The sequence below is a fragment of the Meleagris gallopavo genome, chromosome 1 (genome assembly GCF_905368555.1).
Source record: "Meleagris gallopavo chromosome 1, MGAL_WU_HG_1.1, whole genome shotgun sequence".
In the NCBI taxonomy this organism is placed as follows: Eukaryota; Metazoa; Chordata; class Aves; order Galliformes; family Phasianidae; genus Meleagris; species Meleagris gallopavo.
Genome location: NC_139404.1, coordinates 60,909,249 through 60,927,693, shown reverse-complemented (window position 1 = coordinate 60,927,693; position 18,445 = coordinate 60,909,249). Strand labels below are relative to the sequence as shown.

Below are 18,445 nucleotides of genomic sequence, written 5' to 3'. Positions count from 1 at the left end.
TCCTTTAAGTGGTGTAGCTTGCACCAGTGCCAAGCACCAGACTGAGAACTCTCAAGGCTGAGCTTTTTTCACCCTGGACCCACCATGCTGACAGGAGGGATGAGCCCTGTGCCCCACAGCCCTGCCAGAAACACCACCTCTTCTCCACTGGCTGTGACAGAGCTTCGTTTTCCCACATTGTCACCACACATACTGCTAGCTTTTACTGCCAATTGCTGTGCTTTTTCTAAGCACCCATTGTAGAACCTGAACGAATACCAGATGTGAATTTTAGATATGTCAGCAGATGGCAACAATTATAAAACCACCACTGGATTTTAAGGCATCTGCTGTGGGTGGGAAGATCAATATCTGATGATTGTACTTTGAGCCTTCCAGCCCTTCCCACAATTACATTCACAGCCCCTGAGTCATTCAGTTTCCTTTTGATAACAAATTTCTCAAAAAGCCCCTTGCTGCACAGGGCTGATCTGATGCTTTATTCATGGTGGATGCTGCCTGTTTCATAAGCAGTGCCATCAGAATCAGCAGCTCATCTCATGCCATGCAGCTCACTGCTGTCTAATATGAATAAGGAATAAACACATAGAAAATACAAAATGTGGCTCTTGGAGTTTGTCTCTGCAACTTCAGCTGTCTCAAAGCAATGGGTTTAGTCCAAGCTTATTGGGCAGAGGCACACCAGAAGGCTCCTTCCTCTTGAATACCTGCTTGACAATGCTCTCTGGAGGGAGGATGAGACTTAGACAAGGCTTATTACACTTGCCCTTTGGAGATGCTGTTTCTCTCTGTTGACCACAAGGACTGAACTGACTAGTTTAAACTGGACAGCTGACTTTTAAATATCTGAAGGTAAGTCAAGCTTAATCGATCTGCCACTGAAATTCCAGTGAACTGCTGTCAGTGTGCTGTGCTGCTGATTTCAGTTGCAGACAAACAAAAGAATCAATTATTGGTCACCTACAAAGTTTACCATGATTTTCTCAAGAATTACATTCCAGAGTCCTATCAAGTATTATCAAGGAAGAAAGCCCTTAAAAATTAATCATGTAGGCTGTGATGGCATCAGCATTCCTTTACACTGGGGACTTTAAGGAGAGCCCTAGATCTGTCAGGCAGAACAACAGAACCAGAATTTCAGCTTAGTAGAAACACATACAAGGTGTTTATCCAAAATGCAAGGTACCAAGGAGGTTGAAATAAACTCTTAGGGATTACTTTTTCAGCTGTATATATATTTAGATATAATTATGCATCAGTATTTCATGAGAATCCTCCTTCAAACTGAGAAACAACTGAATCCATTGTGCTTAGCAGAGGCAACATTTCCACTTCATATTCTCATTTTAAGTACTTTTGGAGGCAGATGACTTTGCAAAGTACTAACACTGCTGGGTGCTGCCAGCTGGAAGCCAGATGCCAATTTCATGATGACCCTGTAGTCTGGCTGGGGGATGCTGAGGTGGGTAGAGCTCTGTCCCTCTAGGTTTGTAACTGTATGGTGGGATGAAGAAGGACAAAGAAGCTCCATCTTCTTTGTACAGGTTAAAAGGAGGCGATTCTGCTGGCCAGGCAGGGTGAGAGGGTAGGAGGCATGTGCCCCCTCTGCCTGCAGGAGGGAACTTTTCTCTGTACCCTGTCCTGAAAGATGCACTGCCACAGCTGTAGCTTTCTGCAGACCACTGCTTTCTGGAGAATGATCCTTACAGTATAACTGGCTGCTGCTGCTGTCAGGAATGGAAGTGATAAAGCACAGAGCATCCCTGGTGCACTCACCTCTCACTCCTCCAGCTGTTGTGAGTTCTCACTCCTCCCTTCCCTGCCATGTGGCATTGTCTGCTCCTATGCCCCTGTTCTGCCTTGCCCTGGGGGAGTATGTGGAGTGGGATGCTCCACATTGCAAGAGTGGTGCTGCCATTGGCACCTGTTTCTTTTATGGTGACAGTGATGCCATCAGAATAAAAGACACAAATCTACTCTGGACTATGACAGTTGGCTAACCGTCTAGATATGTGCTTAAGCATACACTGGTAGACTGCTGAATGCAGTTATAAAGGTCTTAAGAGGCTGATAAATTACATGTAATCAATTTATCTTTTAAATGATTAATTACCTTTACTGGCTAGTTTCATTAATATGAAATTAGACTTGACACATTTTATTCATATGTGCACTATTGTCCAAGCCAGTGCAACTGCACAACAGAGTGCAGTTTGGGTAGTTATTTTTATCTGATAGCTAGGTTTCTATTCTGCTCTTTAATGAACATCAGGTAATGATAGCTCTGATGACTCTAAAGAATATGTCCCTGTAACACTCTCCTGGAATTATAAAAATCCTGAAATGAGTGGGATGACAACTACATTTTCTAAAAATTGGGCCTATAATATGGGTGAGAAATTATCTCGAAAGGTGTTTAAAAGTTGGCTGGCAATGGGAGAGCACTGCACATGGTGGATTCTCAGTTATATTGCTGGACCCTTTGTGGTTATGAAAAACTCACCTGATGATGTACCATTTGTAAAGGCAGAACTGTCTTCTGCGAGACATCTACGCCCTGGTTTTTCTGTCTTTTCAGACACTCTAAGTGAAAAGATGCTCGTCGACCTGAAACACCAATCACAAAAAACTGTGTCCATCACTCATATTATACTATGGATAATCTGAGTTCAATTTCATTTACTTCAGTTCCTCTGGAGAGACAGCCAAGACCCACAATTAAGCTCTGTCTGCTTTCCCTCTACACCTTACCCTTTCCCAGGTACTTGTATTTGTGTTGCTGATTTTAATTTTCGAGACATCACTGCAAAACACAGTCAAGTGACATGGGCTAACTAACTTATTTTCCAAGCAGACTGCAAGACAAAATTCTGGATGATTCTACGATTGTCCCAAGCAGTTAAAGTGTTCTCAAATCTTTCTGGTTCAGGCAAAAAAGTTGGCAGGGCTGAAAGGGCAACTGAGGTCCTGGCGCTATGCCTGGCTGTGCCCAGTATTCAGGAGGAGATGTGTGGCTGCTCAGGTGACATTGGTCTCCCACTTGCATGTGACCTGTCTCCCTTAGCAGCCAGACATACCACAGTTTATGAGGCTGTGTCTGCATCAAGATCAAGTGGAAGTGAATTAATTCAGTGGTTGAATTCATTGGTGAATTAAGTGTTGGGTATGTACAGATGTGGTGCTTTTAGTAAACTGAAAAGAAGGGAAGAGAAAAAGTCTTCTTTTTGAAAGAAAATAAGAGGTGTTGGGAAGAACTATTAAAATATCTGCATTGTTTACTTGATTTAAAAGTAAGCTTTATTTCTGTAACTAAGAGAAATGTGCTCCCTACACAGGAATTTCAAAGTACTGCAAAGTATGCAAATGCATAAACTTTACTTCTAAAGAATGGCAAATAAAGCCATTATTTAAGATAAAGCTGTATGGCACACTAAAATGTTTTGTCTACTTCTTGATCTAATTGACATTGTAACATAGGAAAGAAAATTCAAAGTCTGAAAATAGTAAGAATCTATATTATTAATATGTTGAGAATAAGCCCTCTTGGGGAATGGAGGGAATATCTGTTATAGCACAGAGAACTGATGCTGCCATAGAGATGTTTTCTCTTTCTTGAAAAAAAAAACCTACCAACAACATAATAATGTTCTGCATCACTATCTATTCACTAGAATGTAGTTAATGCAGTATTGTATCAAGGACTGGCAACAAATTTGGCCTTCCACATAGACACATAAAGTATCTCATTTTATTCTAATTTTTTTTTTTTTTTGAGTATATGAGGTTTATTTTATTTTCACAAAATCTTGTGACTCATGGATTTCTCCTGAGCATAGTCTGCAGACTCAGCACTTGAAAATCTTCAGGTACAATTAGAGCACAAAGCAAATTTGAATTGTATTAACTTCAACTGAAATTCACTGTTTTCCCTGTAGCAGACAAAAGAGACAACTCCTTTCTCCCTGCTGAATACACACAGAACAGAACACCATATACTCAAGGCCAGTCTACCTGGTGAACTCCCTAGTGATTGTTTGGAGAGCCTACAGAGCTCTAATAAACTTCTCTAATTCGTAAGAAGGTTTAATCAAACAGATGACATGGACTATCCAAACAGCCACAGGTTTATATACTGACTGAACATAAAGTCAGTAGAACCCCCTGCCTGATCAGGACAGCATGCATGCCATGGGATTCTTGGTCTCAATATCTAAATGCATCAAACACCGACACCCAGCCCCATGTATGCTGGGATTTCTCCAGCAAGATGTAAGAACTCAGCCAAGGTAGAGGAGAACACAGTTGGCATGTTGTGAAGGGATGTTACCTAGTGCTGAGGAGCACAGAAACCCTTTCTTCGGAGAGTGCCGGGTGTCCTCTCCTTTGTTGTTTTCTGGTGGAGTAAGTTGTCTGTTTTCGTCATCTTGGTATGCGAGCCTGGAAAGGAGAGCAAAGGGATTCTAGGAAAGTAGTTCATATTGGACAGAATAACCCCTCTTCCAGCAGGAAAGCCAGGAAGATCATGCTATCAAATGGATGTGAGCTAGCTAACAGGTCCAGGTGAAGCAACAGAGACCGTGAAATAGGGATGCTCTAAATACGAGATGTGGGAGCATTAGGCAGTAGAATCATAGAATCATAGAATCACAGAATTGCTCAGGTTGGAAAAGACCTTCAAGATCAGCAAGTCCACACACAACCTAACCAAACTAGCCTAACAACCCACCACTAAATCACGTCCCTGAGCACCACATCCAAACAGTTTTTAAACACATCCAGGGATGGTGAAAGAAGCGAATGGTGGGGAGGCACTGCACATCCAGATGTCTCATTCAGAGGGGAAGGAAAATCTTATGCAAAAGATCCAAAAGGTCTCTCTTTCAATATTATTTTGTTATTTCTCAGGGCTGAACTGCTTTTTGTTTTTCTTTAAACTGATTCTGAATTGCGTGACTAAAGTTTTCTGGCCTTATCTCATAAATTGAAAAAATTGTAGAAAAATGTTTCATCTTCCCACCTCTCCCCCTTAATTCAAGAACCACCCAAACACTTTGACTAAAGCTGCAAAGCTCACATTTCAGTAGAGAGCAGACTTGGTTCACTACAGTACTCAATGTCTTCATTCAAATTTTCATCATAAGTCTCATCCTGAGACACTTCCTCTTGGCAAACAATTGCCAGCTGGCTGTCTCTGGAACTGGAGCTAATGAGCAAAAAAGACAAGTCAAGATACAGAGACGGTAAAGAAAACCTGCTATAGAGACAAGAATGACAGGCTCCATCTGTCTCAGTTTATTACAATGTTGCAGAGCTATGGTAAAAAAATCAGTCACTGAACACAACCGAAGAGTTCGCAAATACAAAAACAACAACCACTGCCTGTGCCCTCTTTCAGAGGAAGTTTCTTAAGTCAATACTGAATGATACTGGAAACATTTTGTTGTCATTTGTGACTACATGTATTCTATACACGTGCATATCACCCTAAAATTTTTTCCAAGGCTGTGGACTTGAAGTATAATCTGATATGGGTTCTTGGAAATTCAGCTTTTTATCTTGTTGCAAAAGCTTTGGTTATGAACTTCAAAGAGGAGCGTCCATGACAGAATAACCTTCTCAGCTCTGTGGTGTACAGTCTCTATCTCTCAAATCCTTCATTCTACATCATCTCTCCCTTTTGCCTCTTCTTTACTTCCTCATTTCTTCCGGTGTTTTCCACCTTTTCTCCCTTTCTTCTCATCACTAGCTGCAGAATGCTTCTGTCTGAATTCATTTGATCTTTTCAAACTCCTTGGCATAACAGCCCTTAACTCCCTGCTTGGCTCCACTTTGTCCCTCTGATTCAAGTCTCAGCCCTCATATTTCACTTCATTCTGAGTTTGTTTTCTGAGGAGTAGAGTAAAATCTGAGGTTAGTGTGAATCTTTGAAACACTGACATGCAGATATTAGAGTCAGTTTTACTAGCATTCACAGAAGAAAGCAGTGTGGTAAAGGTTTTTTCATCTTTCAGGGGCTGCACAGGAAACATTATTTTCTCATTTGGTTCAAGCAAAAAGCACTAGGAGCAAAGTGTATATCCATGGTACAGAACAGTCTGAAGGATGGTGCTGGAGTGATCTTCCATCTGAGATGGGAACCAAATAAAACTGCTAAGGTTCAAAGGGGAGAACATGGTAGCTTCCCCTATTCAACAGTCTCTGTTTAGTTAAAACCAAACCAAATTTTTGTGTGAACATGGCAGGGTGTATTGCACTGTGCTGTGGCCAGAGAGTGCCTATAGGTGTGATCCCGGCTAGAAACTCTAAAAAAAAAAAAAAAAAAATTTAGAAACCAGCTAGAAAAAGTCTGTACATTATGGTGGGCAGAAAAGCTCTAAATTGGCAGTATTTTCTGGAGTTGTCATGGCAAACCATAAAAGTCCTTTTCAACCTACTGACTCTAAAAAGAAAAGCTTATATTCGTAATTAATTGAGATTTGAACTTTCAGTGGGACAAACAATGGCCTTAAACCCAGAGAGTGTTAGAGTATGAGAGAGAACACATACCGTCCCAATGTTTCGTAGTAGTGCGTCCTAATTCAAGGAAGGTGCACAAGGAAGCAAGGAGAGAAAAGAACATCATGTTAGCAGTGTCACATCACTACAAGTCAGCAAGTCGGGGGCAGTTGATAACATGGCCTCCATAAGGTAGGCAGGAGGTAGACAAGCCATTAGGATTTTCACTTGAGTAATTACTTGAGCAATGCTGCACCCACAGAATTTCCTCCATCTTATCATCTTCAGTCCTGTTCTGGCGCAGCATTTATCCACCTTTTCACATTGCCCTCTGTCTAAAAAAACAATTTTCAGCTCAACCCTGTTTTTACTGAGTGACTAAAAAAAATACCCCACTGATAAAAAGGGACATTTCTTTTGCATTAGTCACCTATGTGTAGATGGATGCCCATAGAAGGGGATTTTCTTTGTTTTAATCAGTATTGCATTTCCAAAAACCTTGCTTCCCTCCTCCCATAATATCTTTGGTGACTGCTTTATGGATATGATGCACTAAATAAAGAAACACGGACTTCCACAGATCTCCCTAACTGGGTTCCTAAGAGATGCATTGCAGTTCCTTTTCCTTTCAGTTAGCTGTTGATAAAACAACTCCCTTTGGTGAAAAAGGGGTAAATAAGACTCCCTTTGGTCCTTATAAAAGTTTCTTCATGATAAAGCCCAAAGAAATCAACTGTGCTGATCAGTGAGGCTGCTGCTGCTTTGCAGTGGTCAGCGGATGCATATCTGCTGCACCGTGGGCTTTAGCACAAGTGGAGAACCCAGAAGGCTCAATCCAGCCTGCAGGCAGAGCAATAGGCAGAGTGACTCTAGCTAGGCAGTGCTTTGGTGTTGGCATGCATGTTGCTCCCCCTGGTCCATTAGCGCACTCAGTGCTGTGGAGCTTACCTTTTGGATGGTAATTTCCAAGGAGCTTCTTGCACACGTATGGTGGGTGACAATGGAGTCCCATGGCCTTCCACTGTGCTGACAGTGCTGGGATAGCTGGGTGGGCTTGGGAAGCGGCACAGGGCAGTGTTGTTGGCATTGTTGATGTTTGCATTGGAGCCTGAAGATGAGTAGCTGCTGGGAGTGAAGGTGGAGTCCACCAACTTCTCATGAGATGGAGACTCGGTATCTCCCTGGTTGTTGCCAGACTTATTGATGTGCAAAGGTCGCTGGGTGGTGAATGTCTGGGGGAACGCACTCCTGCCATCACTTTGGTAATAACTGACATGGTTTCCAAACAAGCCTCCGGCTCTCTGTTAGAGAAACAAGTCAGTAAGAAGATGTGCAAGGGCCACAGTATTTCCTGCTGAGCCTGTTTTTGAGGGAAAGAAAATGTGAGGACCAGCTTGGGCTCTATGGACACTGCTCTCTATGCCAGAAGATACAGTCCATGGACTTCTCTGTCACAGAGACCTCTACAGACAGGCTGTGAAAGTGTCACCTTTTAATGATATTTCGTAGGACCTTGAAGAAATGTACAGATGCATAGGTGAGACAAAGGTGTCCATATACCTCCCACCAGCCCTGGGAGTGCATGACTGGGTAGGGTGGCATGAAAGAGGTTACTGCTTTCTGGTCTTCACAGTATAGTTACAAAACAGTATCTAGACATAAGAGGGAATCTGAGAAGAGCACGAGTAGCTATTAATCACCTGGAGGAAGAAACGAAGAAAGATTTAATAAGCCAGTCATCTACTGTTTGGATGATGAATTATGGGAAGGACAGACAGCATCTTTTTGTAAATGATTTGAAGGGGAGACATGCCAAAGGAGAAGAAATATTATCAGAGGGTACAATTAGAAGGAATGGGAATGAAATAAGAAAGAGAACATTTAGATAATTGCTCAGGAAATTTTGTCCAGGACTGTAGGATTTCTGTTGGGCTCTGGGGTACATTTTGAAAGGATAATACTTGTGCCACTGAAAGGAAGACTAATCAAAAAGCTGCAGTGTGTATCCTGCTATATGGACAGGAAGGTGGCTGAACTTAGTGTTTTTTCAGATACTTTGGCCACTGTCATTCTGATTTTATTTATATTTAATGCAGTGAAAATGTCCAATAATAATAAAATGAGATAAAAACATGTAAAATTTGTAGGATCTGGCACCCTGACATCACTAGTCCTTCTTGTCAGCCAAAATACAGACTGCACACAAAAAAAAAACCCAGAACTTTTTAAGCTGAGCTACTGGTCTAGCCTCAGTTTGTAAATTTGTTTAGCACCTACCCGGAAGATATCATCTTCAGAGGCAGCAGAAACAGCTTCTTTCATAGCCTTATCTAGCTCTTCTTCAGCTGTCAGGTCTCCAGAGATCGCTCGTCGGATCTCTGGACCAATGTCGTGAAGTGTGCGCAAACCAGCCTGCAAAACAGCAAACTGTAGAGCTTCATATCTCCGAGTGGTTATATGAGGTATAAAAGCAATGCTATTTCTTCTAAGCACAGTGAAGCTTTTCTACTTAACATAGCATTGCCCAGCTTCTAGAAAAATATCAACAAATTCAGTTTTTTCATCTCCAACTTGGAGAGGGAGAAAGTCTTAGCAACACAACCCAGGAATGCTCTTTGCTAGTCTCTTGGTTCATCAAAACAGGTCAAAGCCATAAATTGATGGGCCTGACTGAGCAAGTCTGCAAGCTTTCAACTTTGGCTTCTCAGATCCATTACCAGAAGCCCTAGAGCAGCCACAGTTCCAGCTGAACCATGTACTCAGCAGCTCTGAACAGCTCTTCTTTTTGATCAGAAGCTTAAATAAGGATTTCAAAGCCAAACTTCTGACATCGGAATGTGGACAGTGCTCAAGGACCTCACTGACTGAAGTCCACTCCAGGGAGGTTTGCTGATGCTTTGTCCATTGGATGGTCTTGGAACCCAGGTACGCTTTTGCTTTTTAACTGATTTTGCAACATGCTGTCCCTGATCCTGTCACAGCGAATCTTTTCCAGTGGGGATAGCCCAGTGCAGCCCCCACAGTGGCTGATAGGGAAGGGGGGGTCAAATGCCTCAACCGTATCACCCCTGTCCATTCTGTGCCCATTTGTCACCTGCAAGGAGAGTGCGTTGCGCTGGGAAGGCTTGCCCACCAGGCCCTGCTCTTTGCGTTTCTTGAATTTCCGGAAATACTCTTGAATCAGGAAAGTGGCGTAGAACTTCCCAACAGTCACCTCATCATCTGGAAAGGGTAATTTCCAGGGGAAAAAAAAAAAAAAAAAAGAGCATATCGTTTTAAATAGTGTGTTTCTAAGGTGAGACTTGCAGTTCAAAGCAGAAACACTAAGCACCACAGTACTTCTTTGCTACTTACAGCACCAGTACACAGGGCTGAATGAAGGGACTGCTCCACAGTCAGAGCTTTGTGTAAGCAATCAGAAGGTGAGGAGAATATGGTGTTTGGATAGACTAGTCCAGCTGGCAGAGAATGCCTATTGCTATGCATCTCTGGATGTACTTTTGTTATGGAGAAGTGCCTCTAAGCTTTCTAGTTTCTAGTACTGGTTTATTACATATGATCTTGCTGTAGCAGTAGCCTCCCAGTCTGGGTCAGCACATGCTCTTCTGACAGCCTGGGGTAATGTATACTCCACATCTGTTCTAACTAATGGCATCTGACTGACCATCCATCACAGATCTGATCTGGCTCTTCTCTACACTGAAATTCTGTCTTGTTGTGTCTAGCATGAGTGTGAGAGAAACAAAGTGATCACCTCTCCCCAGAAATGCAGTCACTGCTCAGTTCTTGCTATATTCTTATTCAACACAAGCTGTTGATGAGCCATTTTTGCACCCAGCTTTTATTCAGGCAACTCTCCTCCTTTCTTCAAACCTGCTGGAAATTTTTATAAGATACAGTCCACTGAGTTCAGAAGAGTCTGAGCAAGGTTTCAAGATATGGTTGCAGCTGTTAACAAGCTGCCAAGTGGTATTTTATGTGATAGTCCTCAGAAAAACCTGGAAGGTCAGTGAAGGGTACATGCCCATGCATCTGGGCTTCCAACAAGCCTAGCAAAGGAGGACCTGGAGTCCTGGTTAATTACAGTCCAGCAGGGACGCTGCATAGAAACCTGCAGCAGTCAGTTTCACCACTTCTGACTGCTGAGGATTGTCCCCATGTCCATATGTCTTATACAGGTATCATAGTAGAAAGCATTTACGTAAGTAAAAAAGGAATTATAAGGCATAGTAGAGGTAGTTTTGCTAACTGTGAAGAAATTAAGAGAAGGGGCTGCATCCTCAGCTTGATTGTAAGGCCATATCTCTTATACAGTTACATAAAGTCCACGTTGTCCCTGAAGCTACTCACTTGTGTTTGCTTCCTTTGTCCCCAGCAAGGCATTAAATAATGCCTACAGCTGGAGTGGGGCAACATCGAGGAATGAAAATTTCAAACTCATATTTAAACATCCTTCTTCCTCCCTTGATTTTTCAGCATGTATATATATGCTGAATATATACGTTGGTATAGGCAAAACCACATCTCAGTCTGATGAACAATCTAGCCAGCTAAACAGGTATTAACAGTTTGTAGAAGAAAGCCTGACCCCTGTACTCTATCGGATGATCAGGAGGTGCATGTCAGGTAGGGAAATGACAGACATTCACAGATTGGGACAGCATCCTGCACTCACCACCTGCAGGAGGCACCACCTGGTCCAGCAACTTCATACTGGTGCGCTTCCAGATTTTCTTAATTATTGCTCTAAGCTCTTCATTGGCTTGCTCCAGGTTACCTGCAGGGTGAAAATCATCAGAGACAGGAATTAAGCCAGAGCCTGCAGAGGAGCAATTTCACACGTCTAGCATGGCAATCTCAGGAGGAAAACACCAGAGCTCTTAAAGTGGTGGAAAGTTTTGAGCAAATAGGTTCTCAGATTATTGCTAAAGTCCCCTTACAAAGAGAGATTGTTTTCCTAAATATGCACAGTCATCTCAGGCTGAAGGCTGAAGGTGACTGTGTTACTATCTCTGTAAGCCAGAAACAAGGGAACCACAACACTACTTTGTTCTGAAAGGCAAAAATCTCATGCAGTACTTCCAAATTCTGAGATCCAGTGAAGGTTAGATACAATGAGAAGAGAGGTCAGTTAATGGGAAACTACCTACTTCTTGAAGAACCAACAAATAATTGTTGGTAAAGATTCAGCTAGAAGTCTGAAGATCTAAGCCTCCTTGTGGCCCTTTCCAGTAGTTACCTCATAGAACTGTAGAATTATAGAAGATCCTGAGTTGGAGGGACCCACAAGGGTCACTGATTCCAGTTTCTGGCTCCACACAGGACCACCCAAAAATCAGACCATATGACTGAGAGTAGTGTCCAGACACTTCTTGAACTCCATCAGCCTGGGGCTGTGCCCACTGCCCTGGGCAGCCCGTTCCATGCCCACCGCCCTGTGGTGCAGACCCTGTCCCTGACCCCCAGCTGCCCTCCCCTGACAGCTCCATGCCGTTCCCTTGGGCCCTGTCGCTGTCACACAGAGCAGAGCTCAGTACTGCCCCTCTGCTCCTCGTGGATCTGCTCCCTTCCCTTGCCCAGTGGCAGTGCTGGGCCTGGTGTACCCCAGGGTACAGTTTGCCTTTTTGGCTACCAGGGCACGCTGCTGATTTGTGTTCAACTTGCCATCAGCCAGAATCCCTTGCTGCAAGTATAAACTACAAAGGACTAAACTACTGTATTTTCTTTCCAAGGGTGCTGCTCCTCCAACTTTTCTTCCTCCTCTTCAAGTGCTAAGGCTCCTCCTCAGTGAGCTACACTAAGCCTCTGCATGCCAGCAGGTCTCTTAATATGATGCAGTGAAGACATGAACATTAAATAACACTGGTGAGGATGAAACAGCTGGAAAGCATTAAAGGCAGAAATATGACTCAGGAGGTTGAATTCCAAACTCCTGCCCTAACCATTTACAGGATCTTGCAAAGGAAAGAGCAAGCAGTTAGATGGTTTCCCAGGAGTTCACTGCTGATGACCCTGAGAGTCTAAGGCTAAGACAGATGAGAAATTCATGTCTTTCTTTGAGCCTCTCTTTCATAAGACACAAGATGTTATATCAGGGTTTCAGTTTTCTTTTTCCTCAGGAGAGCCTCTGGCTACAGCCAAGTTTTGTTTAGCACAAGATTCAAAGCCTCACTATCATTTTTTTTAATCCTATGGTTTTTTTTTTTTTTTGTGTGTTCTCCTGTGCCTGAAATGTAACATAGCTACTCCTGAGAAAAAGACTAGCTGTGAATGACAGAACCACATGCTCTTTTAGAATATCTAATTAATCTATCAAGCCAGGTTTTGACTCAGGACTAGTATCTTTCATTATAGAAGGTGATAAGAGTGCAACAAAGAGGACAAGCTGAGCCCAAATTTTGCCTGCTTTCCTCAGCTGATCCAAGAAAATATCTTAACAGTTCGTTTGCTTCCCATCTGACTTTTGGCTTACAACAGCACTATCACTGCAATATCATGTTAACTCATGTTGATGGAAGCATTAGCTTTCTAGATAATATTGAGATAGAAACACTTAGAAGTCATTATTCCTTCAAACATCTTTACACTGATTTTTTCTACCCAATAGTGCATGTTAATAACTGGGCTCATTTTACATAAAATGTTGTTGTATTCCAGCTTAGCACACTTTGGTGTGTACATCGCTCAGCTACCCTTGCATTCAGCAAGCTTGTTACCTTCCGTCTTGATCCTCAGTGCAGTTCTAACCAGTGCAAAGAGAGTGGCATTGAACATGACAGTTCCATCGCTGTTCAGTGGCATATTCATGGAGACAAGGCGCTGTGGAATAAGGAGGAGAAAGAGAACAGTCATACTTTGTCATGGACTGATTTGCTCTTCCTTACATACTTATGATATGCTGCCACCCTTCTCAACTGAGCATTCATGGCCTGTGAGTTTGGTTACATGATCATAGGAGTATGTGTCATACACAGCTTTTGTCCCAGCTATGTTGGGAGTTTGCCCTGGGATCTCTCTCCCTCTGCTGGATACTCAGTTTTCCTCAATGTGGATATCACTTTCTACCCTTTGTTTCCCCAGCGGCCAGTAGGTATTTGAGCAAACTTGATTTTTCATACCCCATGAGGCACTTAGAGGCTCATCCACACTTACTTTGCAAGCCACTCGGTGAGGGCAAAGCTTCCCGAAGCCCAGTGGAGGCTGAATCCGCCGGAGCAATGTCACCACGTCCAAGTGCTTGATCCGTCCCCTAAGGAAGAAAGCATACTGAGGGTCACATCCTTACCACAGGTGATCTGCTGAACCCCATGTAGATGCTGCCAGAAGTACCACCAAGATCTTTCCAGGCCTGCCACCCCCTGTAACCTGGGCACAGCTGAAGGTATTATTTCAGGCCTCTTGTATTCAGTGCATTCCTCAGGATCTGTCCAACACTCACAAAACTCCCATCAATACACAGATGTCAGTGATGTATAAGTCAGTACTTGCAAGAATTGACTTCAGTGTTTTGAAAGCTGCAGTTCCCTAGTGCACAAATAGTCTGGTGTTCTCCCCACACCACTGACCTGCTCGAAATATATGACTGCTTGTTTGCCTCCTGGCTGTAAGGCTATGGCAGTTGCAGAGGTGCAGAGGGTCTCTTTTTTTCTTGAGATTTCCCTCCCATACCATGAGCCACTGTCTTTTGATGCTTGTTTATGCCTTGGGCTATCACTGAGGCCTGTGCAAAACAAAGTCCTTAAGGGCCTCAACTGAGACAGCAGCAGTTGGATTTAAGTTTTGTAAATGGTATTTCAAAAGAAGAATTCTCTCAGGGAGGCAGGGGGAAGGTTCCACCATGGGACATTGAGGAAGAAGAGTTAAAAAGAGCACACCTATAGACAACAATGAACAGAATATTATTTGGTGAGGGATTATCTGTTATATGGCTTCAGCTGCTGCAGTCTTGCATTCAAACAAATACAAATAATAGCATCTGTTTTGTAAGCTAACAGCATATTCATTAGAATGCTGTGCTTGTTCCCTAACAATATTGAAATTCTCTTTGGACAATTACCCTGGATGGGAAGAGGTGTTTCAATTTAAGTATCACTCTGATAATGTGACATGGCTCACATATTGCAGAGCTTGAGCCCAGATTAATCTTGACACTATGTCTCCACATCCAGAACTGAAGAGATCTGCTTTTCATTCATGCTAAGATCTCTTTCCATGGATTTTGCATTATGGAAGGGACTTTGCAATTACAATTGTCAACTACATTGTTATGCAACGGGGATCTAAATGCACTATAAGCCTAAGCATGTGTCAAGCAGAGCATGTAATACTGAATGTCAGTTAAGCTCTCGTGTGAGTTGTTCGTGTGTAACCTTAAATCCCTGCAAGTCTGCTGATACAACCCTGCAGATCATGTAACGCAGTCATGTGGAGCTACCAGTTTTGATGGGCCTATATGACACATGACAAAGTGGAGATTTGAGCACAGCAGTTCTTCTGTGAGTAGAAAGTCATATAGAAGGGTCATAGCTTGGAATCAATATCCCAAACACATACAACAGTAAAACAACTCTCAAACCTTCTCTTAAGTTTTCTAATATCCCCTCACCCAGCAGTCTGTTCCTCCCCTTGATTGAAAGCAAAACAGTGTCCTGCCAGGTGATGGTACAGCTCAGATGCATAGATTTTTGTGTGTATCACTGCATTGCTGGCCTGTGGATTTACCAGCAATTCCTTAAGGAGGGATCTGTTTTAAGATTCTTGCAGAAAAAAAGGGTTCCTGAGGAAGGGATGTTGCACTTACTGCACTGGGTCTGGAGAACAGGAAACAACGGGCCTGTTCTCCTGAAGAGCTCTGCTATCCAGGCTGGGTTACTTACTTGGCTTCAGGGTCATACTCTGCCCAGATCCTTTTAAACTCATCTAGGTGATGTGGTCCTAAAATGGACCAGTCCCGTGTCAGGTAATCGAAGTTATCCATTATAACAGCTACAAAAAGATTGATGATCTGCAAACAAGGACAAAGATGACTTGGTGTATGAGATAGGTAACAGTAGACTTTTCCACATTCTCAATTCAAAGTCCAAGTTTGGACTTGTAAATCTAGGAGGTCATTTGGGGTGGTTTCTCTCTGTTCCTGCATGTAAGCCCCATATTTTAAACAGGAAGATCCCCAAGACAGGACATCCTCAGCTGATCAGCATTCAGCAACTGGATGGATGAGGCCCAAGTGTGCTGTAGGCGTGCAGTGAGGGCTTTTTGTTTACCTGTGTCTTTGCCCACTAGGGGTAGTGATAGAGAACCTAGAATTTATCCTCTATGGGTTGTGAGGCTGAGATAAAATTCCTTTCTCTTGGCCCCAGACCAACATTTTAAAAATCTTGCTGCTGTTCACTGGGAGAGTTTTGCGCACTGATGCGCGCTGCAGAACATGTGCTGTCACTCTGAGCAATGCCATATTGTCAACACGGAGCAGATGCAAGTGGGGTATGTGTATTCTCACAGTCATTGCTGCTGGCAGGGGAAAAAAAACCTGCTTGGCAGCCAGAAGGAAGGTAGGAGGGAAGGTGGGAAGTGTGGCTGAGGCGTTGCTAGCCTCAGCACAGCCCACAACATGCTAATTTGGTTTTCTCATACAGGGGTGGAGGGAAGAGGGCTCCTTTGCTGTGCACAAAGAGCTGGGGTGGGAGCAGAGCATCCCCCAGGCTGCAGGGAGAGGTGGGACCTGCAGAGCCCAAGGAGGAATTGTCATGGCAAGAGTGCTACTGGGAAAGACTCCACGAGGAATTTTCCCATCTTTGAAGCCATCCTTCTTCTGTGCAGCACTGAGGCTCAGGGAGGCAGAGGTCAGTTTGACTGGGGCAAGTTATAAGTGTTCTGGCCAACTCACCAGGAAGGCACAGAGCATGTAGAAGCTTATGAAGTAGAAGACAGCGAAGCTGCTGCCACAGGAATGGTCAGCTTCAGTGGAGTTGGCTGGCTCTGACTCTGGGTCGCACTTCTTGTCTGGGAGACACGCCAGCATGATTTCCTGCCAGGCCTCACCGGTGGCACACCTGGGTACAGCAAAAAGTAAGGGAAGACAGCAGTGACCCTTGATATGGGAGGGAGCTGCACATTAGCAACCTTCTCCTGCTCTCCCAAAGTCAACTACAAGCAGATGAGGCCAATGTCTGGGATTTTACATTCTGCTGAGATGTATGTGACAACGTCTATGTATTACACGAGAAACTTCCATGAAAACAAAGACAGAGTTGCATTTACACCAACTCCCCATCCTCCTCTCCCCACCTTCAGCACCCCTCCCTGGGCCTAGCACACCTGGTCACAGCTGGAGCAGATGATGTGCAAGCAGAGGTAGGCATGGCCATGCCAAAGCATGCCTGCTTCATCCCCCTTTCCCTGCTAGAACAAGCTGGAGTCATATTGGCTTGATTTGAAAGAAGGAGGAGTTTGTGATGAGTATCATGGTGCGAGAGAACTGAACAGCTGTCTGCCATTCTTTTGAGCAGGAGGACCTGCTTCCCTCCCTGGGCACTGAGTGCTGATCAGTGTCAGGTGGCAGGGCACGAGGCTTAGCAGAGCGGTCATTTCATCTGGCAGAGCTCCTAGGTTCTCCTGCCAAGGGACAACATGTTTCTACTTACCTTGTGAATGTGGAAGTGTTGGAAGGAGATAAACTGTGCACAAGAGTAGAGAAATCACACTCCTGGACTGACACAATCCAGAGCTGTCAGACACCCACCTGAAAAGCAGCAGCACCGCTTGGGGGAAGGTCTGGAAGTTGTTGTTGCGGTTGATTTCTGTGGTATCGTTCAGTGCAATTTTACCAAATACCTGGCAGAAAGCAGAGGTCTTTTAAGGTTAGCTTTGTAAAACTCCCAAACCTCCTGTTACCTGCAGCTCTTGGCCTCCCTGTGACTCTGGAGAGCTGACATTTAATGGAATCTGCCTTTCTCTCAAACATTTTCACTGATCTTTCATATTTGCTGTTGCTTCTCTTGCTTGTACTTAATTACCAGAATAGCACTCATATTAAACAAGATATACTTCCTTATTTTATACACTGTGAATAGATGATATGTGGCCTTCTGTAAACTGGCACTCATCTGGGAAGTTCCTTGAAGTTCCAAGTCTGTTGAAGTGCTTTGCATCTTCCCCAAACAGTGTAAAGTATGTTGAGTCTGGAAATTATCTAAATGCCTGTCCTCCTGGTAAACCATGCTTGTCACCAGGAATGTCTCAGGACCCTTCAGAATGCAGCAGTGTGAAGATGATGACTAGATTTTTCCAGAGAAAAAGGGAATGGAGCAGTGGAAGAGCCTACCAGAAGTACACATGAGAGGTGTATGACAGGTAAGATCTAGCTTAAAAGCCTCATGATGTAAATGAAAGCAGTGGCTCTTTGAGACAGAAATGAAGCAGACCAGTGTCTTGTGTGCTGTTTTAGGTGGTCTGCAGCAGTAATGCTTTTGCAGAGAAGGCAACTGAAGAATTACAGCCCTTGCAGGGAACTTGCTCTGAGTTACAAAGTGATGATGGTAACAATTTAAGTCAATGCAGAAGAAAAATTCTGCTTGCTATTTCAAACTCTTTGGTGCTCTCCATGCACTGCACCTGAGCTGCTCCAAATTGTAATGGTGATCTGATAGCCCTTTCCTTAGAGCCATAAAGGATGGCTGACAGCTTCTCCCATGCTCAGCTAACCATCATTGTAGCAGAGATAACCAGTTGTTCAGCCATAGCATGAAGCCTGCAACACTTGGTGCAGCTTTTAGGAGCCCACTGCCAGATGCCAAGTTCCTGGTGCAGGACAGTTCTAGGCTTCTTTGAGAAAGTCTGACACTTTTGTGCCTGTGGGCACTGGGACCAAGAACCCGACAAACCCTGCTTGGCAACAAGGTCTGCACAGCACCGTCGGCCAGGACTATTGCCCATTGATAGCAGCATGGCA

The 18,445-nt window shown here is 43.7% G+C and overlaps 1 protein-coding gene across 40 annotated transcripts in view; it reads right to left on the bottom strand.

The window, feature by feature from the left end:
* The window catches only part of CACNA1C (calcium voltage-gated channel subunit alpha1 C), a 473,299-nt gene that overhangs the window by 7,805 nt on the left and 447,049 nt on the right, over positions 1-18,445 (bottom strand). For 21 of the 40 annotated variants that reach the window (XM_085230299.1, XM_085230338.1, XM_085230100.1 and 18 more), the window contains 13 exons: positions 17,237-17,328; positions 16,382-16,547; positions 15,372-15,499; positions 13,648-13,744; positions 13,212-13,314; positions 11,171-11,272; positions 9,590-9,717; positions 8,773-8,922; positions 7,444-7,796; positions 6,547-6,573; positions 5,075-5,203; positions 4,328-4,437; positions 2,504-2,607 (listed from right to left, as the gene is read on the bottom strand). In XM_085230299.1, the coding sequence (XP_085086425.1) occupies positions 2,504-2,607; positions 4,328-4,437; positions 5,075-5,203; positions 6,547-6,573; positions 7,444-7,796; positions 8,773-8,922; positions 9,590-9,717; positions 11,171-11,272; positions 13,212-13,314; positions 13,648-13,744; positions 15,372-15,499; positions 16,382-16,547; positions 17,237-17,328 (1,689 nt within the window). The remainder of the gene's footprint in view (positions 1-2,503; positions 2,608-4,327; positions 4,438-5,074; positions 5,204-6,546; positions 6,574-7,443; positions 7,797-8,772; positions 8,923-9,589; positions 9,718-11,170; positions 11,273-13,211; positions 13,315-13,647; positions 13,745-15,371; positions 15,500-16,381; positions 16,548-17,236; positions 17,329-18,445) is intronic. The other 19 variants (XM_085230136.1, XM_085230274.1, XM_085230275.1 and 16 more) reach the window with 5 other exon arrangements.